Raw genomic sequence first — 19,561 nt, forward strand, 5'->3', positions numbered from 1 at the left:
CTAGGTTTATTGAGCCGGTTAAACCATAGCTGGTCAAGTGCAATATTAAGCACTAAACCAGCTTTGGCGAACCACATAAAGACTGAATAGCGACACTTAACTGGTCAAGTGCTGACTCTGCCCCTGGAGCGCTCACAAAATAGCTGATTTTGCACTGGACACTAAGGGAGAAACTCTAGAAGTGGCTCCAGAAAGGGTGAAAAATGCAGGTGGTGGAGAAAAAGACTGCATCTAAGTTCAATAAAACGTGGATAGGCACGTGGGATCTCTTAGGAAGAAGAGATAGTGGATGGGCAGACTGGATGGGCCATTTGGCTTTTAACTGCCATCATATTTCTATGTTTCTAAAGTATTTAGGTACCTAAAATGCAAGTGCCTGCATTAATAATACAAATCAGTTTCAGAATTAGAGTTAATAATGTTCTTAACAAGCCCATAATAACAAATAAAATAAGGTTAATTGGGTGGTAGGTGCTTAAGTCAGTAGGCACCTAATACCATGTAGGCGTGGTTAGGAACAGATTGTAGGTGTTTTTTGAAGTTAGACACTAGGGCCCGGATTCGGTATAGGACGTGCAGTCTCAGAAGCCGCCTAAGCGGCTTTTGAGAATCGCACACGGGCGTCCTGTACAGAATCGTGCCTAAGCCTGCCTAAAAGAACCCGATTCTCTAACCAACGTCCATGTTAGAGAATTGGGTTGCCACTGAGTTTATCGCAGCAAGGGATCTCCCTGCCGCAATAAGTTTAGCGGCAACCCATTCCCCCCCACATGCGAAGACTACCGGCACAAGGGATGCCCAATCCCTCCTGCCGGAACCCCTCCACCCATGAACATTGTGCAGCAGGAGGGATGTCCAGTCCCTCCTGCCCAGCACCCTCGAACCCACCCCAAATTTTCCAGCAGGAGTGATGTCCAATCTCTCATGCCAGAAATACCTCCCCACTCTGGCAGGAGGTTTTGGGCATCCCTCCTGCTGGTGATGTACGGGGTGTGGGGAGGTGTCGGCAGGAGGGACTGGGCACATGGCATTAAAGCTGTTTACAATTAATGTCTAGAAGGAGAAAGGCTGAAGGGGGTACGGAGCATGAAGAGAGGAACTACAGAATTCGATAGGAAAGATAATGGAGGAGGAAAGAGAGGGCTATAAGGCTGTGTAGCTATACAGGATACTCACCCTAATTTGGGTATGATAGTAAGGTGACAAATGCTTAGTTAAAGGCATCTTTGAAGAAAACTGTTTTGCGGGTTAATTTGAAGCAGTCTAGGAGGTTTCAAGTCTTAGTTCATTTGGAAGTGCATTCCACAAAGTTGGACCTGGTACTGAGAAAATACTATTCTTCGTGCAGTCATAGGTAATCTGCTAATAGGTTCTGCTGAAGTAAACGGAGTGTACTAGTGGGAACGTAAGGGAAGAGAACATTGTCTAAGTATGTGGGGGTACGGGATTGTCAAGTTTTACTAAGCTGTGGTAAAACATGGCCTTAGTGCACCATAATGCAGTCTTTCCTACGCACCAAGGCCATTGTTATCACAGCCAGAAAATGGGCAATTTTCCATTTTCACAATTAATGGCCATGTGTTGATGTTGGCTAGTAACATGTGGCCATTAACAAACATTAGCATTCGAGCTCATATCCTTACCCATTTTATAAGCACTAAGGGGCTGATTCTCCAAACGGTGTCCTGATTGTAGGCGGCAGTAGATGCCCAACTGCCATCTCAGCAGCCAATCGGGATGCATGTTTTTGAAAAAGTCATTCTGCGAAGATCGCCTACAATATAGGCATCTGATTGAAGCCTATGGAGGCATCTAGGCTCGCTTATTGACACCCAAGTTTCCACCGGAAGTATCCTTGGGCATCCACAAGTGTCCAGTGTGTCTCCGTAGGCGTGAGACAGACACCTTAAATGTAGGCCTGTAAAATGCTGGCCTACATTTAAGGCACCTGTTAGAAAAAAAGATGCCCATTTGTGATTGACACTTGATTGGCAGCTGCTTCTTAGGTGGCTGCTGAGATCAGGGTCCTTTAGAGAATCAGGCCCAAAGGGCTCACATACTAATCCCTAGATAGCATAAGTGGGCTTGACAGCATGAACTAGTTAGCATGAGGTAATGTGGATCTGCTAACTAGTTCACACTGTCAAGCCCACTCTCCATCCTCAGAAACAGCCCTTCTTAGAAAAGTTTAGGATTTTTTTGCTGGTGCTTTGCACGTACACATTAGAACTTTAAGCTGTAAGTGCCTACTAGAGTTTACCATAGCTTAGTAAAAGGACCCTTAAATGGTTTTAGAATGATTCACAGATCTAGTTGCTTTATGCTCAGGCTGTCACTCCATTTCCTAAGTTTGATTGCCTCATTTCATCATCTAAGCAGGCTCGTTTTCATTTTCCTTAGGTCACGGAAACGCGGACAGGTCCGCTGGGCTGCAGCAGTTATGATAATCTGGACTCTGTGAGTTCTGTCCTTTTGCAAAGTACTGAAAGCAAACTTCATCTACAAGGTGAGAAAAGAGATGAAAGAGGAAAAAGGGAGGAAAGGAAACATCCAGCTGGATGGATGAATGGACGCTGGGAAAAATAGTGAAAATGTGTTTATATGTGTGGGGTCATTATGCTCTTTTGGGTAAAGATGTTTGTGATTTATGAAGTGTGCGTGAATATTTTAATCAAGGCATAATTCTTATGATTTTTAATTTTATGTCTGTCCTATTTTTTTCTCCCTATGCTTGTTTGTGGAAAGAGTAAAGGGGATGGACCTTGTATACCAGTTGTTCTACATTTAAATGCCCACAGTTATACCAGCTCTATAGCTGATGTGACTGTGGGCACCCAACTCAAAGGTGCCCTGTTGCAGGGTTCTTGGCCCCTAGATGCCATTGTAGGATAGGTGCTCCCTGTCTGGGATCAAGGCAGCTAACGTGAGGCACCCACTTAGCAGAACTAGCACTTAAGCTGTAACCTAGCATCCTGCCTACACTCTGTCGGGACCCCACCTATATGTATGTCCAGCCTCAAACTATGCACCATTGCATTTAGGCTCTATTTTATAGAATGACATGTAGCCAGAATATTGGCTTATTGTAGGTGCCATTTTATAGAATAGCACATTTACACACACATGAGCACACATATGTACATATATGATGATATTCTGGTCATTTATGAATGTTTCTGCTGCCTAAATCTTGGTGCCATATTTATAGTTACTGGATAGGCATGTCCAGTGTGAGGTACATTTGGAATATTGGCAGACGCATGATTTTTCGGTGGTTGCATCGTTGATTTGGAATGAGTTGCTCATTGATGTAAGATCTGTTACGGAAACATTGATGTAAGATCTGTTTCGGAAACATTTCCAGTAGTGTGAATGAGCGGCTGTATTTTAAATATTTAACCTGCATTTTAGGGCTGTGCTAGATACTGTTGTGGGTTTTAACATTTGTAGTTGCTGAGCACTGTGCAGTATGTTGTATTGTTTAACTGTATTTGTATGTTATTCTTTGTACACTGGCTTGATTGTAAGGAAATGTGGTATATAAGAGTTTTTAAATAATTAAATACAGAAATATTCTCCTCAATAATGATTATGACTCCCTCCATCCCTGGGGCTGCAGACAATGAGCCTACAGGTATAAAAGATCCAATCCAGGAATCGAAGCAAGGGCATTCTGCAAAATAGCATAAAAAACTGTTACCGAGACACTGGGCCAAACCTTTTCTCTATGAGCCAATGAACCTCCTTTAGCACTGTAGTTGCCAATAAGGATGTGAACTGCACAGGACTAAAATGTTGAATTAATTTGGGCTTGCTCCCCAGTTTTTGGATGCATCTTTTGGGTTGTTTTCATACATTATATATTTTTTAAATTTAGGACCCCTTTACTGAAGAGCATCAAGATCTACTGTGGGTTATCGTATGAGAAAAGCATTTTGCAGTAATTTTCCTGTTGTCGTGAGCTAAGTGCAGGGTATATTTTTTTTTTTCATAAATATTTTTATTGAATTTTAAAGAAGAACAATACTCAATGCACAAAAATAAATAAATTATAACAATGAATACAATATATTAGTCATGAGATGCAACAACAAAAAAAGTACCATACTATCAAGACACAATATACATATCAACATTTATGTAAGGGTTCCCGTATTTTGTTAAATATCCTCAAATTGCCACCCTTAACTGCAAATATTTTTCATACTTAACATATAAACACACCAAGTTCCATCAGTTATTGTAATCCAATTTAGAAAAATCTTTCCAGTGAAAAAGTAATTATTTAATAGGTTATCTGTTATTTTAAAAGATATCTATGGAAGGGGTATATCATGGGTAGAGAGTGGACAGTTCAGCACTGCGATTCCCGCGTGCTAACCAGATAATGCAGTATTAATTTGGGACCGAGTCAATAATTCTTAGCACATAACATCAAGCTCAAGTCTTTCAGTTACCTCAGAGATGATGAAATCTGGATCTGGGTTGATCTCTTTGAACCTCAGAATATAGTGCCGGGTGGTAGCATAACGGCTCACATCCTCACAGGTTCCTTTATTTTAAATTTAGCCTTGTAAAAGTTCTTATTTTAAAGTACTTCTCTTAAAGTGCTCATCTCTTATTTTTTGTAACATTATATTAATTAAGTTGAGTTAATTTGAGAACACCCACTAGTCCTTGTACTAAGGTGTGATAACCTATTTAGTGCGCACTGCACACAAATTCATCCATAGGATATAATAGATGCGTTAGCACGCATCAACATTTAGCATGCACTAATTTTTAGTGCGCCTTAGTAAAAGGACCCCCTAGTGTCTCCTAAATAGGTGGTGGTAAGTTCTCCAGCATTAACCCCAGCAGGTAGTGCAGAGGTGGCAAACACAGAGGCAAAACTACAGGCAAAGTACAAGTTCTATATTAATAATTGGCCTGAGATAACCATGTTTCAGCACAATGCCTGTGTCAGGGGTCCTCATTGCTGTTCAAAGTGAGTCCCAGCTTCCCTCTTTTCTCCCTCCTAGATCCTGCATTCAGAACCTGCGACTACCCGAAGCAAATGAGAAGTTTACAATGTGATAGTCACTAGTTCAAATGTATCTATTATATTTATAGATTTGCAGCTTCACTTTCTTAAGTCAAACCAAATCTAGATCAGCCTAGGACTTCCCAACTTTTAAAAAATGGCCACTCTCCCTATGCTGCCCACACTGCTTCTCCGTACTACACTCAACTTTTATGGAATCAGAGCTGGTCCAAGGTATGACTACAGTGGCAGCAGTAGAGAAAATACAAGGCTACTAATGTGAATATGGCAGGGGATAGTTAGTGCATGTTCCTCACCCAGGTCACAACCTCAGACATCAGATGAGGCATTGATTCAATAAATGGTCTGGAAAACAGGAGGGAAGGATAGGGAGGAATCCATGTTGGTTTGGAGGCTGATGGCCAGCAGAAAACGGACACATTGCTTGGATTTTAGATCCTGTCAGCTACTGGCCATCCTTGAATAAAAACTACTAAACTGGCCAAATATCAGTTAATTGGCAGCTCAGCCTATCTCTTATGAGAATGGTCTCTCAGTCCATTAGTCAGTTCTCAAAATAGGCACCTTTATAAGACTTTCACCCTACCAGTAATCAGAAAACCAACACAGGTTCACTTATTAATGACTCAATAGCTGTATGAGAGTCAGACTGGAAAATTTATCACATAGGAAAAATATCTAGTATAATAAAGAAAACAGCAGTCCTGTTATATGCTTCATGCTGTCAGCAATTTCCTCCTTTACAAAACCACAAGATTTCATTTCAGAATCAACATAGCCCCTAATCCTCAGGATTAAAAATGTTAGCATAAGGGTTTGATCTTAGATTTTGGTTTCATAAGCACTGCATTTAAACATCCTCCCCACACATACACACAACTTCAGCTAGCACAGTCTTTGGGAGCAACTCTAACCATATTAACCTCTCCATATTCCTTGTACCTTGCCTTGCATGAACCTCTCCACTTGCTAAGCATGTCCAGCTGTTCAACTCCCTTTTCTGGGTGCCCATTCTATATTACCACTTCTTATCTGGCAGCATTCCATCTCTCCCTCTTTACCCCCCCCCTCCCCAATACACTTGAGGAGCATCGTTCTCCTAGTCTCTCTCTCTCTCTCTCTCTTTTACTGGTTGTGGCTCCAAGATGATGCATGTCGGTAACAAAAATCATATACACGAATACAAGAGGTCTGGTGCTGTACTCGGAGAGAGCCCCCAGGAAAGAGACTTGAGAGTACTTGTAGACAAGTCAATGAAGCTGTCCACACAATGCACAGCGGAGACGAAAAGGGCGAACAGAATGCTAAGAATGATTAAGAAAGGGATCACAACCAGATCAGAGAAGGTTGTCATGCCGCTGTACTGGGCCATGGTGTGCCCCCACCTGGAATACTGCATCCAACACTGATTGCCGTACATGAAAAAGGACATAGTACTACTCATAAAGGTCCAGAGAAGAGTGACAAAAATGGTTAAGGGACTGCAGGAGTTGCCGTACAAAGAGAGGCTAGAGAAACTGGACCTCTTCTCCCTTGAAAAGAGAAGACTGAGAGGGGACATGATCGAAACATTCAAGATATTGAAGGGAATAGACTTAGTAGATAAAGACAGGTTGTTCACCCTCTCCAAGGTAGAGAGAACGATAGGGCACTCTCTAAAGTTAAAAGGGGATAGATTCCTTACAAACGTAAGAAAGTTCTTCTTCACCCAGAGAGTGGTAGAAATCTTGGACGTTCTTCCAGAGGCTGTTATAGGGGAAAGCAACCTCCAGAGATTCAAGAAAGGGTTAGATAAGTTCCTGCTGAACCAGAACATATGCAGGTAAGGCTAGACTCAAATAGGGAACTGGTCTTTGACCTAAGGGCTGCTATTTGAGCGAACAGTTGGGCACGACGGACCACTGGTCTGACCCAGCAGCAGCAATTCTTATGTTCCAACATAGGCTGTACTCACATTCCTCCTTTCCTGGAGTTTCTCCTTGAACAGAACTATTTTATGCCATATGGTCCAGCTCTGATGATGTTTTGCCACTACTGTACCTGCATCATGATGGGAGAGAGTAACGTGAACTTTGGTCCGGCTCATAGCATGTCATAACCCTTCTAGGTAATCGCATGGGCATAAGCATCATCCATGTTCACCTCCCCATTTCCCCATATATGCTCCACTTGCTGTCCAGCATACAAAAAGCAAAACATATTGCTATAGTAGTATCTTCAAAATGTGGGATTATCCTATGTTGTATCTCTACTGAAGGCTTTCTCTCTTAGGATCAATGCACAACATACGGCAGTGATATTCCATCAAACACTCAGGAACTTCAAGTGTTTCTTGAAGGTTCTCAGTCAGTGAGATTCTCTTTCATAACAGATATTATTTTAAGTCTGGAATAAATTGACATCACTGTTAAACTTGTCTTGTGTGCAAGTGTTGATAAAGAGCAATATCCGTTTCTTTGTGTGTACAGTATTCCCCATGAATTTGCGATTCGCTGACTCAGTTATTTGCAGTATTTTCTGACTGCCGCTTCCGGTCAGAACTTACAGAAAACTAGTCCACGAATCAGCCTTCTGCACAGCCGATTCCTCCTCCTCTCCCCCCCCCAGGTCAGCCAATCAGCCTTCTGTACAGCTGATTCCTCCTTCTCTCTCCCCCCCGGTCAGCCAATCAGCCTTCTGCACAGCTGATTCCTCCTTCTCTCCCCACCGGTCAGCCAATCAACATTTTGCACAGCCGATTCCTCCTCCTCTCCCCCCCTTCCCGGAACATACTGCACCCGCTGGTGCCCCAGCTGCTCTCTCCTGCCTTTTTACAGACTCAAAACCGCATTTGCGTTTTTTTTAAATTTGCGGGTGTTCCAGGAACGGAACCCCTGCGAATTTCGGGGGAGTACTGTATATGATTTGATGTTGAGCTGCTAGTATTTACTTGCTGGCCTTGTTAGGTGCAGTATGAGAGTCCTAGCGACTTAATGAAAATCATCAAGTTTTTGTTGCAGAATAGAGAAGTAGATTGCCGGGCCTTCTGTACAGTATAAATTCGATGTTGTCACCATTGTTGCATCAAACGCAGCGTACCATGACTGGAGTGTTAGGTGCCATCAACTGCATGCCGGCCACCGTGGCTAAAACAAATCCAGTGGAGCTATCCAGAATTTATTGAGTAGCTGTCCATATAAAGTAGAGGCCCTGAATGTCATTGCTATCCAGATAATTTGTCATTGCTATCAAGATAATTTGCTGTTCTGCCCCAGCTCTGTCCATGTGTCATCATTTCCCAGTATGTCTTACTCAAAAAAGCTGTATAGAAAATATTATTATTTATTTAACAAATCTTTGTACATAATCCTTACACCATACTCCATAAATAATTATAATATCCACTTAAGTGCAAGGTGTAAGGATATGTACAAAGATTTGTTAAATAAATAATAATATTTTCTATACAGCTTTTTTGAGTAAGATACAGTAATATACTCAATATAGAAGCTGATTTGAATTGATTTTCCCAATAATTTGTTGTATTGGTACATCATTTTCCAGTAAGGATGGGTAGCCCCCAAATTTCCATTTTGTTTAATTTCCTGTGTGGTTTGCGGCACTGTTTGTTTTGTTTTGCTTTGGTGAGTTTTCATTTTTGTTTTAAGGGCAACGTCATTAAGAATGAACCCGCTTTTCAAATAGTGTGCACTATTATCAGGCAACAAAAAAAAACATAAAATTTACTTCCTGCTCCTTTCGTTTGTTAACAACAAGCAGTGAAATGGGATATGCTGGCTGACATTTCCTGTTGTTACAAATCACAGCTCAGATAGGGCTGAGATAGTCTGTAAGAACATCTAGTGGCACTTACTAATTTAGCAGGTGTGCTCAGTGGCGTAGTAAAAGGGGGGTTAGGGGGGCAGTCAGTCCACATTGGGCACCATCTTGGTGGAGTACGCTGGCACCTGTCCTCCTCTGCTCCCAGCCTCCTCTCCCCCCCACTAACTTGCATTCGCCCCCCCTTCCCTCATACTTCCTTAATGTTCCCGGCATGAGCAGCAACGCAACCTGCTGCTCGCACCAGTGTTGGTTCTTCCTCTGACATGACTTCCTGGACCCACGCCTAGGAAATGATGCCAGAGAAAGAGACGAAGCTGGTACAAGCAGCAGACTGGGGTTGCTGCTCGCGTCGGGAACATTGAAGAGGTACAGGGGAAGGGAAAGGGCGTGTGTGTGGCAGGAAGGGTGGGGAAGGAGCAGATGGGGATGGTGGTGAAGAAGAGGGCAGGGGAAGGGTGCCTCTCACCCTTGCTAAATCACAGGGTGTGCCCATACTCTTCATGCTTTTCTTCTCACTATAGGGAGGTGGGTCACAAGTACCAGAAGAAAGGAGAGTAATTTACAAAGCAATTCCCATGAATAACATGTTGTTCTACCCAGATAAATGGACTACTGCTGAATTAGCCACCCAATATGTAGCTAAAGTCATGTTTGCTCCTTCTTATACACACCATGAGCAAATAAGATACTGGGGTGGAGGTGGGGGAGATAGCAAGGGATTTGTGTGGCACAGTGGTTAAAACTACAGCCGTAGGACCCTAAGGTTGTGGGTTCAAGCCCACATTGCTCCTTATGACCGTGGGCAAGTCACTTAGGGGTCCTTTTATCAAGGCACAGAATACCGTGCATTAAATCGCCTGCCGCACTAGTCGCTAACACCTCCATTGACGAGGCGTTAGTTTTATGGCTTGCCACATGGGTTAGCATGTGATTAAATGTCTGACGTGCTAACCCCGCTAGCGCGGCTTGATAAAAGGACCCCTTAATTCCTCCATTGCCTCAGGTACATTAGATGGACTCTGAGCCTGCCTTTTCTGAGCTTCTCTGGAATGACAGTATAGAAAATTGAATAAATAAATAAATTTGTAGGTTTACACTAGCACACATTCTTTTGAAAATTCAATCATATTTGACGAAGTCGCCCGAGGGGCCCGGGGGGGGGGGCGGAACTACTCTCGCCGAAGCTGGGAACAGCAGCACCCTCCTGTCTGAATGCAGTGTTCCATCATCTCCCTCCACCTTACCTTAGATGCCGAGTTTTCCGGCTTTCTTTTTCGGCCAGCCACACACTTTCAAAGAGCAGCACATGCGCGCATGCTCTGTTGTTCAATCTTCTCCTCTGACGCAACCGGAAACCGGAAGTTGCAGGAGAAGAGAACATTGATCAACTTCAGCAGCTGCGCGTGCACAGCTTTTTGAAAGCGTGCGGCTGGGTGAAAAAGAAAGCTGCAAACTCTGCATATAAGGTGAGGTGGAGGGAGGGAAATGTAGGGCTGCAGAACGAATTATTTTCTTTTATATGTATTCTTATGGGAAAACAGGGCTGCAGAACGAATTATTTTGTTTTACATGTATTCTTATGGGAAAACGCGTTTCACACAACGAACGTTTCACATAACAAACTTGCTCCTGTATCATTAATTCAATTTATATCTGCCTCCTCAATCTCGGAGCAAATAATTAATCAAGTGTAAACTTTTTGGGAAAAACTCTGCCCACCTATTAGCAGGTGCAAATATATATGAAATATTTTTCCAAAGCAATTTTCAAAGCCAAAGTGCTTTCACTTTGACAGTCTGGGAAAGTCTACATCAGGGGTGTCCAACCTTTTGGCTTCCCTGGGCTACATTGGCCGAAAAATTTTTTTCTGAGGCCACGCAAACGCTGCAGCAAGATAGAGGAGGGAGCCGGCAAGATGGTAAACACCCAGGGGCAGCAGAGGAAAACACTGCATCGCCCTCGACCAGGGCCGCACAAAATACTTCACGGGGCCGCAGGTTGGACACCCCTGGTCTACATAGTGAAAAATATGCTTGTGCATTTTCAATAATGTGGGAACTAGGCAGTTATAAAATCACCCTTTATACAATTGTTGAAGCAGGTCAAGACTGATAGATAGTTCCTTTTATTTGTAGCTGAGAGAGGATTCCTTACAACTATATAAAAAAAAATAAAAAAGCAAAAAACATACAAACAATCCTACTGGGTCAAACCTAAAGACTTCCAATCCTGTTTCTAGCACTGGCCAATCCAGGTTACAAGTACTTGGCAGTATCTCAAAAAGTAGCAAAATCCTGTGCCTCCTTCCCTCTCCAAGTTTATCTTTTCCTCCAGGAACTTGCTGAAAACCTTTTTAAAACCCAGCTAACCCTGATAGCAAATTCCAGAAGAGAAAATAAGTTAATATAGCAGAAAACTCCCCCTCCCTCAATATTACAAGTCTTATCCAGATACCAATTTATTTGTAGTATTTATATCCCACTTATAGTCTAAGTCAGTGGTCTCAAACTCGTGGCCCGCCAGGTACTATTTTGAGGCCCTTGGTATCCTCTATAATAAAAGGCTAAGCGCGCATGCGCTTTTCAAAGATCGTGATTCCTGGTGGTGTGAGGTGTGCTTCTATGCCAGTCCTCATGGTGCCTGCCCTAGCTGAAGGCGCGTGAGTTTGCAGAAGACACCTGCGACTCCTCCCTCCCGCTGCCGCTCCTCTTCAAAGCGGCCTGCTGAGGTTTGCCAGCCGCTGTAGCGAACCTCGCAGACCGCTCTCCACCTTCCCGACATGGTGCTGAAGAAGGAGTCAGGGTTGCCGCTGCCGCCACACTCGCACATCTGCCTGCAGCCCCGCCCACCACCATTAAGCAGGAGAACCTTCTCGACGATCTGGGCCGAGAGGTGAACGATGCAGCCCCAGCTCCAGTTCGAGGAATGGAGGGAGGGTAAGAATGGGAGGTGGGTGGAAACGGAAGGGGGCCATGGGGCAGGCAGGCATTGCACAACAGGGGACCAGACAGACATCTGCTCTAGCACCCATTAATGTAACGGGCTTAAAGACTAGTGTTTATCATAAACATAAAAGTAAAATAAAACAGTCCCTTGATCATATGTCTCTTTAGCTATAAATTATAATATTATTAAGACTTAGCCAAACTATAAAGAGTTTTACCTCATGCAAAATTGTCATTTCTTTAATAAGACATTAACTATTTTTTTCTGATGCCCTCCAAGTATCTACAAATCCAAAATGTGGCCCTGCAAAGGATTTGAGTTTGAGACCACTGGTCTAAGTTGTTTACATTCAGGTACTCAAGCATTTTCCCTCTCTGCCCTGGCAGGCTCACACTATCTAATGTATCTGGGGCAATGAGGGGCAGATTAAGTGACTTGCCCAGGGTCACAAGGAGCAGCATGGGATTTGAACCCACAACCTCAGGGTGCTTAGGCTGTAGCTCTAACCACTGTGCCACACACTCCCAGAAAATAAAATAACTCAACCCAAGTCCACTTAGAGCCCCTGGCCCTGACTATCTAACACAATAGGACTTGGCCAATTCTAGGATCCATTTCTCAGGTAGAGAGTTGCGCGGGGACAGAAATCCCACCCGTCCCCGTGGGTCGCGGGGTTCCTGCGGGGCTGGATGTACTCAGCCGCGAGGCTCATCTTCTCCCTTCCTGCCCTGCCGCAGTACACAGCCAAACGGAAGTCTTCCCGATGTCAGCGCTGACGTCGGAAGGAGGGTTTAAGCATTGACATCGGGAAGACTTCCGGTTAGCTGTGTGCTGCAGCAGGGCAGGTAGGGAAAAGACAGTGGCATACCAAGGGGGCGTATCAAGGGTCCCCACCCGTCCCCATGAGGAATCCCACCCGTCCCCGTGAGGAATCCCTCCATCCCCACCCGTCCCCGCGAGGAATCCCCTCTGTACCCGCCCATCCCTATAAACTTCAGAAATAGTTATTTCATTTAATTATGCTACTGAATTAAAGGCTCTGGTAGAAACCCATTTACAAATAAGCAAAAAGACTTTATTAATTTGGAAATATTAATTGTAAACGGGTTTCTACCAGAACCTCTAATGTTTATAAATTTTTATCAACACAACTAATATACTACTTTATCCTGAAGAAAAAAAAAAAAAAAAGAAATAGAATTATTTTCCTACCTTTGTCAAAGGGAAACAGCCAGCTAGGGAGGAGGTGGGACCGCTGGACGACGGAGACAGGAAGGGAGTAGTGAAGGAGGAGAAAGAAGTCGCGGAAAGACTTAACATGTTCTTTTCGTCTGTATTTACGAACGAAGACACAACCAACATACCGGAACCTGAGCAATTCTTCAATGGAAATCAAGCAGAAAAATTAACATCCATGGAAGTGAGCCTTGAAGATGTGCGCAGGCAGATAGAAAAACTAAAAACTGACAAATCCCCGGGTCTGGACGGAATCCATCCAAGGGTTCTAAAGGAATTAAAGGAGGAGATAGCGGAACTATTGCAGCAAGTTTGCAACCTATCCCTGAAAACAGGCGTGATACAGGAGGATTGGAAGATAGCCAACATCACGCCCATCTTTAAAAAGGGATCAAGAAGTGACCCGGGAAACTACAGACCAGTGAGTCTGACTTCGGTTCCAGGGAAAATGGCGGAAGCACTGATAAAAGAAAACATCGATAAACATTTGGAAAGAAACAAACTTCTGATACCAAGCCAACATGGTTTCTGCAGGGAGAGATCGTGCTTAACTAACTTATTGCACTTCTTCGAAGGAATCAACAAACGGATGGACAAAGGAGACCCATAGACATCATATATCTTGATTCCCAAAAAGCCTTTGACAAGGTGCCTCACGAGCGCCTACTCTGGAAACTGAAGAACCATGGGGTGGACGGAGACGTACATAGATGGATCAGAAACTGGTTGGCGGGTAGGAAACAGAGGGTAGGGGTGAAGGGCCACTACTCAGACTGGAGGAGGGTCACGAGTGGTGTTCCGCAGGGCTCGGTGCTCGGGCCGCTACTATTTAATATATTCATAAATGATCTAGAAACAGGGACGACGTGTGAGATAATAAAATTTGCGGACGACACCAAATTATTTAGTGGAGCTCGGACTAAAGATGACTGCGAAGAATTGCAAAGGGACCTGAACAAACTAGGGGAATGGGCAACGAGATGGCAGATGAAGTTCAATGTTGAGAAATGTAAAGTATTGCATGTGGGAAGCAGAAATCTGAGGTACAACTATACGATGGGAGGGATGTTATTGACTGAGAGTACCCAAGAAAGGGACTTGGGGGTAATGGTGGATATGACAATGAAGCCGACGGCACAGTGCGCAGCGGTCACTAAGAAAGCGAATAGAATGCTAGGTATAATCAAGAAGGGTATTACAACCAGGACGAAAGAAGTTAACCTGCCGTTGTATCGGACGATGGTACGCCCGCATCTGGAATACTGCATCCAATATTGGTCGCCGTACCTTAAGAAGGATATGGCATTACTCGAGAGGGTTCAGAGGAGAGCGACGCGTCTGATAAAAGGGATGGAAAACCTTTCATATGCTGAGAGATTGGAGAAACTGGGTCTCTTTTCCCTGGAGAAGAGGAGACTTAGAGGGGATATGATAGAGACTTATAAGATCATAAAGGGCATAGAGAGAGTAGAGAGGGACAGATTCTTCAAACTTTAAAAAAATAAAAGAACAAGAGGGCATTCGGAAAAGTTGAAAGGGGACAGATTCAAAACAAATGCTAGGAAGTTCTTCTTTACCCAACGTGTGGTGGACACCTGGAATGCGCTTCCAGAGGACGTAATAGGGCAGAGTTCAGTACTGGAGTTTAAGAAAGGATTGGACAGTTTTCTCCTGGAAAAGGGGATAGAAGGGTATAAATAGAGGATTACTGCACAGGTCCTGGACCTGTTGGGCCGCCGCGTGAGTGGACTGCTGGGCACGATGGGTCTGACCCAGTGGAGGCATTGCTTATGTTCTTATGTTGTTGCCTGGTTTCTGCTTTCCTCATGTTCTCATTCAATTCCTTCCATCCACTGTCTCTCTTCTCTCTGCGTCTTCCATTTGCTCTGTTACTGTGCCTCTCCCTTTCTCCCCCTTCCAAATTGGTCTGGCACCCATCTTCTTCCCTCCGCTCCCCCCATAGTCTGGCATCTCTGTCTTCTTCCCTGCCAGCGTCTTCTCCCCACTCTCTCTTCCCCATTTCCTTTCAGCAACCTTACCCACCCCCATCTTCCCCATGTCCTGTCAGCGTCCTTCTCCCCCCTCTGTCTTCCACATGTGCTTTCAGTGTCGTCCTCCCCCCGTGTCTTCCCCATGTCCTTTCAGCGTCCTTCTCCCCCTCTTTCTTCTCCATGTCCTTTCAGCATCCTTCTCCACCCCTTTGTCTACCCATGTGCTTTTAGCGTCCTTCTCCCCCCTCTATCTTCCCCATGTCCTTTCACCGTCCTTCTCCCCCCCGTCTTCCCCATGTCCTTGCAGTGTCCTTCTCCACCCCTTTGTCTTCCCCATGTGCTTTCAGCGTCCTTCTCCCCCCTCTGTCTTCCCCATGTCTTTTCAGCGTCCTTCTCCACCCCTTTGTCTTCCCCAGTGCTTTCAGCGTCCTTCTTCCCCCTCAGTTTTACCCATTTCATTTAAGCGTCTTTTCCTCTCCACTCCACCTTTCCTCCCTTTCTCTCTCCCTGCCCCCTTACCTTCGTGGCGCTTCCCCGCCCGACCGACAACAGAACAAGCTGCTGTAAGAAGGTAATTTAGATTTGCGGCTACAGGGCAGGGAGGTTTGTCGGATCGGGCCTGTTGTTGGTCGGTCGGTCGGGGGAAGCACCAAAAAGGTAAGGGGACCTGGCCGGCTGTGCTGCACCCGGGGCGGACCGCCCTCCCCCCCTTGGTACACCACTGCCTTTTCCCTACCTGCCCTGCTGCAGCACACAGCCAACCGGAAGTCTTCCCGATGTCAGCGCTGACGTTGGAGGGAGGGAGGGCTTTGCTTAAGCCCTCCCTCCGATGTCAGCGCTGACATCAGGAAGACTTCCGTTCGGCTGTGTGCTGCGGCAGGAAGGGAAAAGACGAGCCTCGCGGCTGAGTACATCCAGCCCCGCAGGAACCCCGCGACCCTCAGAGGCATCCCCACGGGATCCCTGTGACCCTAGGGGGCGTTCCCACAGGATCCCCGTGACCCGAAGTGGGAACCCGCGGGATTCCCATCTTCCCCGTTCCCATGCAGCTCTCTATTCTCAGGTTGTCATCAGGGGATTTTGTTTAAGAACTAGCCTTTTAAAAAATGATTTGGGAGAGCCCAAAGACCGCTATAAATGATGGCTTTTTCTAATTATGACCAGGATAGCCTTGCAGATTGTAACTCATAATTGGAAAAATTATAATCGCCTTTTTGGTGGGCGAATTTATATTCAAGCTATAGATATGAAATAATGAATGCTGACATGTTGGGACATAGCAATTTATTTAAATTGGTTTGGGGACCATTGACATCTTTTATTTCTTCATTATAGTTATCTTTTGTTTTTAATTTTTGTTTATTTTCATACACATCCAGGGAAGGGTGAGGGTGGGGGGAGGGATACTTTTATCTTAATTTTAGCCCTTTGAATATATACATCCAGGTGGGTGGGAGGAGAGTGGGATTACGTTACTACTTTAAATAGGGAAAGGTTATTGAAAGAATCTATGTATTTATGTTTTTGTTGACTAGTTATTGGATGGATGGGTGGGTTTAAATGCTCATGTATGTTTGTAAGATGAATGCACTTTTCTTGATTTATTATATGTTTATATACTTCTGTATTACACTGTTGATATATGAACATAAGAACTGTCATCTCCGGATCAGACCTTTGGTCCATCCAGTCCAGCGATCCGCTCCTGCGGAGGCCCAGCCAGGTGTAACCTGGCGAAAACTTAGTCACCCATATCCTTCTATGCAACTTTTGAGGAGATATGCCCTTAAATCCTAGAACGGTGGGTTCCGCAGCAAACTCCACCAGGAGAGCATTCCAGGTGTCCACCACTCGCTGCGTGAAGCAGAACTTCCTGGCATTTGTCCTGGGCTTGTCCCCCCTCAGCTTCAGTCCTGGTCACATTTGACATAGTAAATAACTTTTTATCCTGCTCTATCTTGTCGATTCCTTTTATTATTTTAAAAGTCTCAATCAGATCCCCTCGCAGTCTCCTCTTCTCAAAGGAAAATAGTCCCAGTTTTTTAAGTAGTTCTTTGTAGTTCAAGTTCTCCATACCTTTAACTAGCTTCGTTGCTCGCCTCTGCACCCTCTCCAGCAGTTTTATATCCTTCTTTAGGTAGGGAGACTAGTGTTAGACACTGTATTCCAAGTGTGGTCTGACCATTGCTCTATAAAGCGGCATTATGACTTTCTCCGATCTACTTGTGATTCCCTTCTTTATCATGCCCAACATTCTATTTGCTTTCTTTGCCGCGGCCGCACAAGTCCAGGTTTTCTGCTTGAAAGATCACTTCAGAACAAGTTCTCTCTTTATTCATTCTTCAGGGAGTCTAAGAGTTTCATCTGTTTTTCTTAAAATAGAGGTCTATTGCTCTAATTTACAGGTAATGCTCTCTATATGCTAATAGACTGTACTAGGGTAAAACATTGCTCTAGGTTATCATTGGAAAGGAAGGTGCTAATTAAGTTATATAAATTAATAAATCCCAGCTAAAAAACATAAATCCACCCATTAGAAATGTAACAGCATCTGCACCTTTAGTAGAACCAATAAAAAGTAAACATAAAACAGGGAGAGTGTTTTTTAATGGTACTTGATGTTTATGTTATTGTTACTGTTAATCGCTTTGCACACTCAGTTAAAAAACCTGGAAGATTAACATTTTAAATTAAATAAAATGAAAATGATTAGCTCCAAGTTGCCCCTGTGAGAACATGTGTGCTTACTGCAGCTTAAAATGGCATACTGTGGGGTGTGCTAAGGCTTTCCATGGTACTTTTGACATGTGTGCACTATATTTTATGCTGGGGGAGGGGGGTCTGGAGGTAGAAAGTAGGCATATTTGTGCTAATCAGTTAGCACAGGATTAGTGTGTGAGCCCTTAGGCCCAAATTCTACAAACAGCGTCTGAACATAAGAATAGCCTTACTGGATCAGACCAATGGTCCATCAAGCCCAGTAGCCCGTTCTCACGCTGGCCAGTCCAGGTCACTAGTACCTAGCCAGAACCCAAGGAGTAGCAATATTCCATGCTACTGATCCAGGGCATGAGTTGAACTGAAGAAAAATCACTCCGTGGACCTGTTCAAAGTATTATATGGATGATATAACAGAGTTCACAGGCTTGCTCAGAATCATGGAGGGGAAAACTGGGGCGAACCCCAGAGGAAAAACCACCTCACAGCCCATTCATCGCATGGACAAGTAAAGCAGAGGTTATATCAATTCATATATGTTTTTACGTTGTGAAAACACTACGGTTTACTATAGCTTATAATCAAAGAACTTAGGCAAACTTAGCTTGCAGCTTGCGAGTTCCGACATGCATGTTTCGGTCCTGCCTCAGGGAACACACAGGAAAAATCTTAAAAGAAACACTCATGCGAAGGGAGATTCTGAAAAGAAAAAGTTAAACGAATTAATGCTTTATTCAAAACAACATGTTAAAAGAATATTCTTAAATAAAGTCAAAAAGCGATTTAAATATAGCTATTGGCTAACAGGGAAAAAGACTCACCCGACAGAGGTGAAACAACGCCTTAGAGAACGTGGGTATCCTCACTCTGTTGTTAAGAAGGCTTTTAAAAGAGCTTTGTTTGCTCAAAGAGAAGTTCTTTTTTCTTCCTCCAATAAGGAACCTGAATCTTCTCAAGTGTGTGTTATCCCTTACTCACAGCAAGCCTTTAAGATCAAACGTATTATAAAATCACATTGGAGCATTCTACAACATCATGCTGTTTTTCAGGAGCTCCCTCGTTTTGCCTACTCTCGTGGTCGAAACTTAAAACAATGTTTGACAAAGTCACAATTTTCATCTAAGGACCTTGTATTGAACTTACCTGGGAATTGTCATTCTCCTTGTTCATCATGCAAAGTTTGTTCGTACAGCGTGCCACTTACCAGCATTAATGTACCCTCATGGATGCACAGACGTACCAACATACCCCTTACCAATTGTTTAACTAGCGGAGTTGTGTACGTTATTCAATGCCCTTGCAACAAGCTATATGTTGGACACACAGTTAGAAGTATTAAAGTACGCATTGGAGAACACCTCAGTAGGATTTCCACTCAAGTGATGGAAGCTCCGCTCACTCAACATTGGGTGCCTGAAAATCACCATCTTACTTCTTTGAAATTTTCAATTTTGGAAGTCCCTGTGCTACCTCGGGGTGGTAACCTGAAAGCCAAGCTGTATGTTAGGGAGCAGCACTGGATTTTTAGATTAAATACTTTACATCCACAAGGCCTTAATAGTGAGATCGAGTGGCGCGCCTTTTTGTAAACCAGCATTTTTCTCTGTAAACCAGTAGCATTTTTATATTTTTTGTTAAACTAGTATTTTTTCTTTTATTTTTCTTTTATTTTTCTTTTTTCTAAATTAGCATTATTGCATTTATTTTCTTTTTAATTTCTTTTTAATTTTTCTTTTTTCTTTTTATTTGTTGAGTTTTTTTCTGTAAATCGTTTTTCTGTAAATCATTTTTTCAATTCTGTCCC

The 19,561-nt window shown here is 43.8% G+C and overlaps 1 protein-coding gene across 4 annotated transcripts in view; it reads left to right on the plus strand.

Annotated features, from left to right (window-relative positions):
* The window catches only part of BRINP1 (BMP/retinoic acid inducible neural specific 1), a 279,680-nt gene that overhangs the window by 189,868 nt on the left and 70,251 nt on the right, over positions 1–19,561 (plus strand). For all 4 annotated transcript variants that reach the window (XM_033962434.1, XM_033962435.1, XM_033962436.1 and 1 more), the window contains one exon: positions 2,401–2,506. In XM_033962434.1, the coding sequence (XP_033818325.1) occupies positions 2,401–2,506 (106 nt within the window). The remainder of the gene's footprint in view (positions 1–2,400; positions 2,507–19,561) is intronic.

Source organism: Geotrypetes seraphini, chromosome 10 (genome assembly GCF_902459505.1).
Source record: "Geotrypetes seraphini chromosome 10, aGeoSer1.1, whole genome shotgun sequence".
Classification (NCBI taxonomy): Eukaryota; Metazoa; Chordata; class Amphibia; order Gymnophiona; family Dermophiidae; genus Geotrypetes; species Geotrypetes seraphini.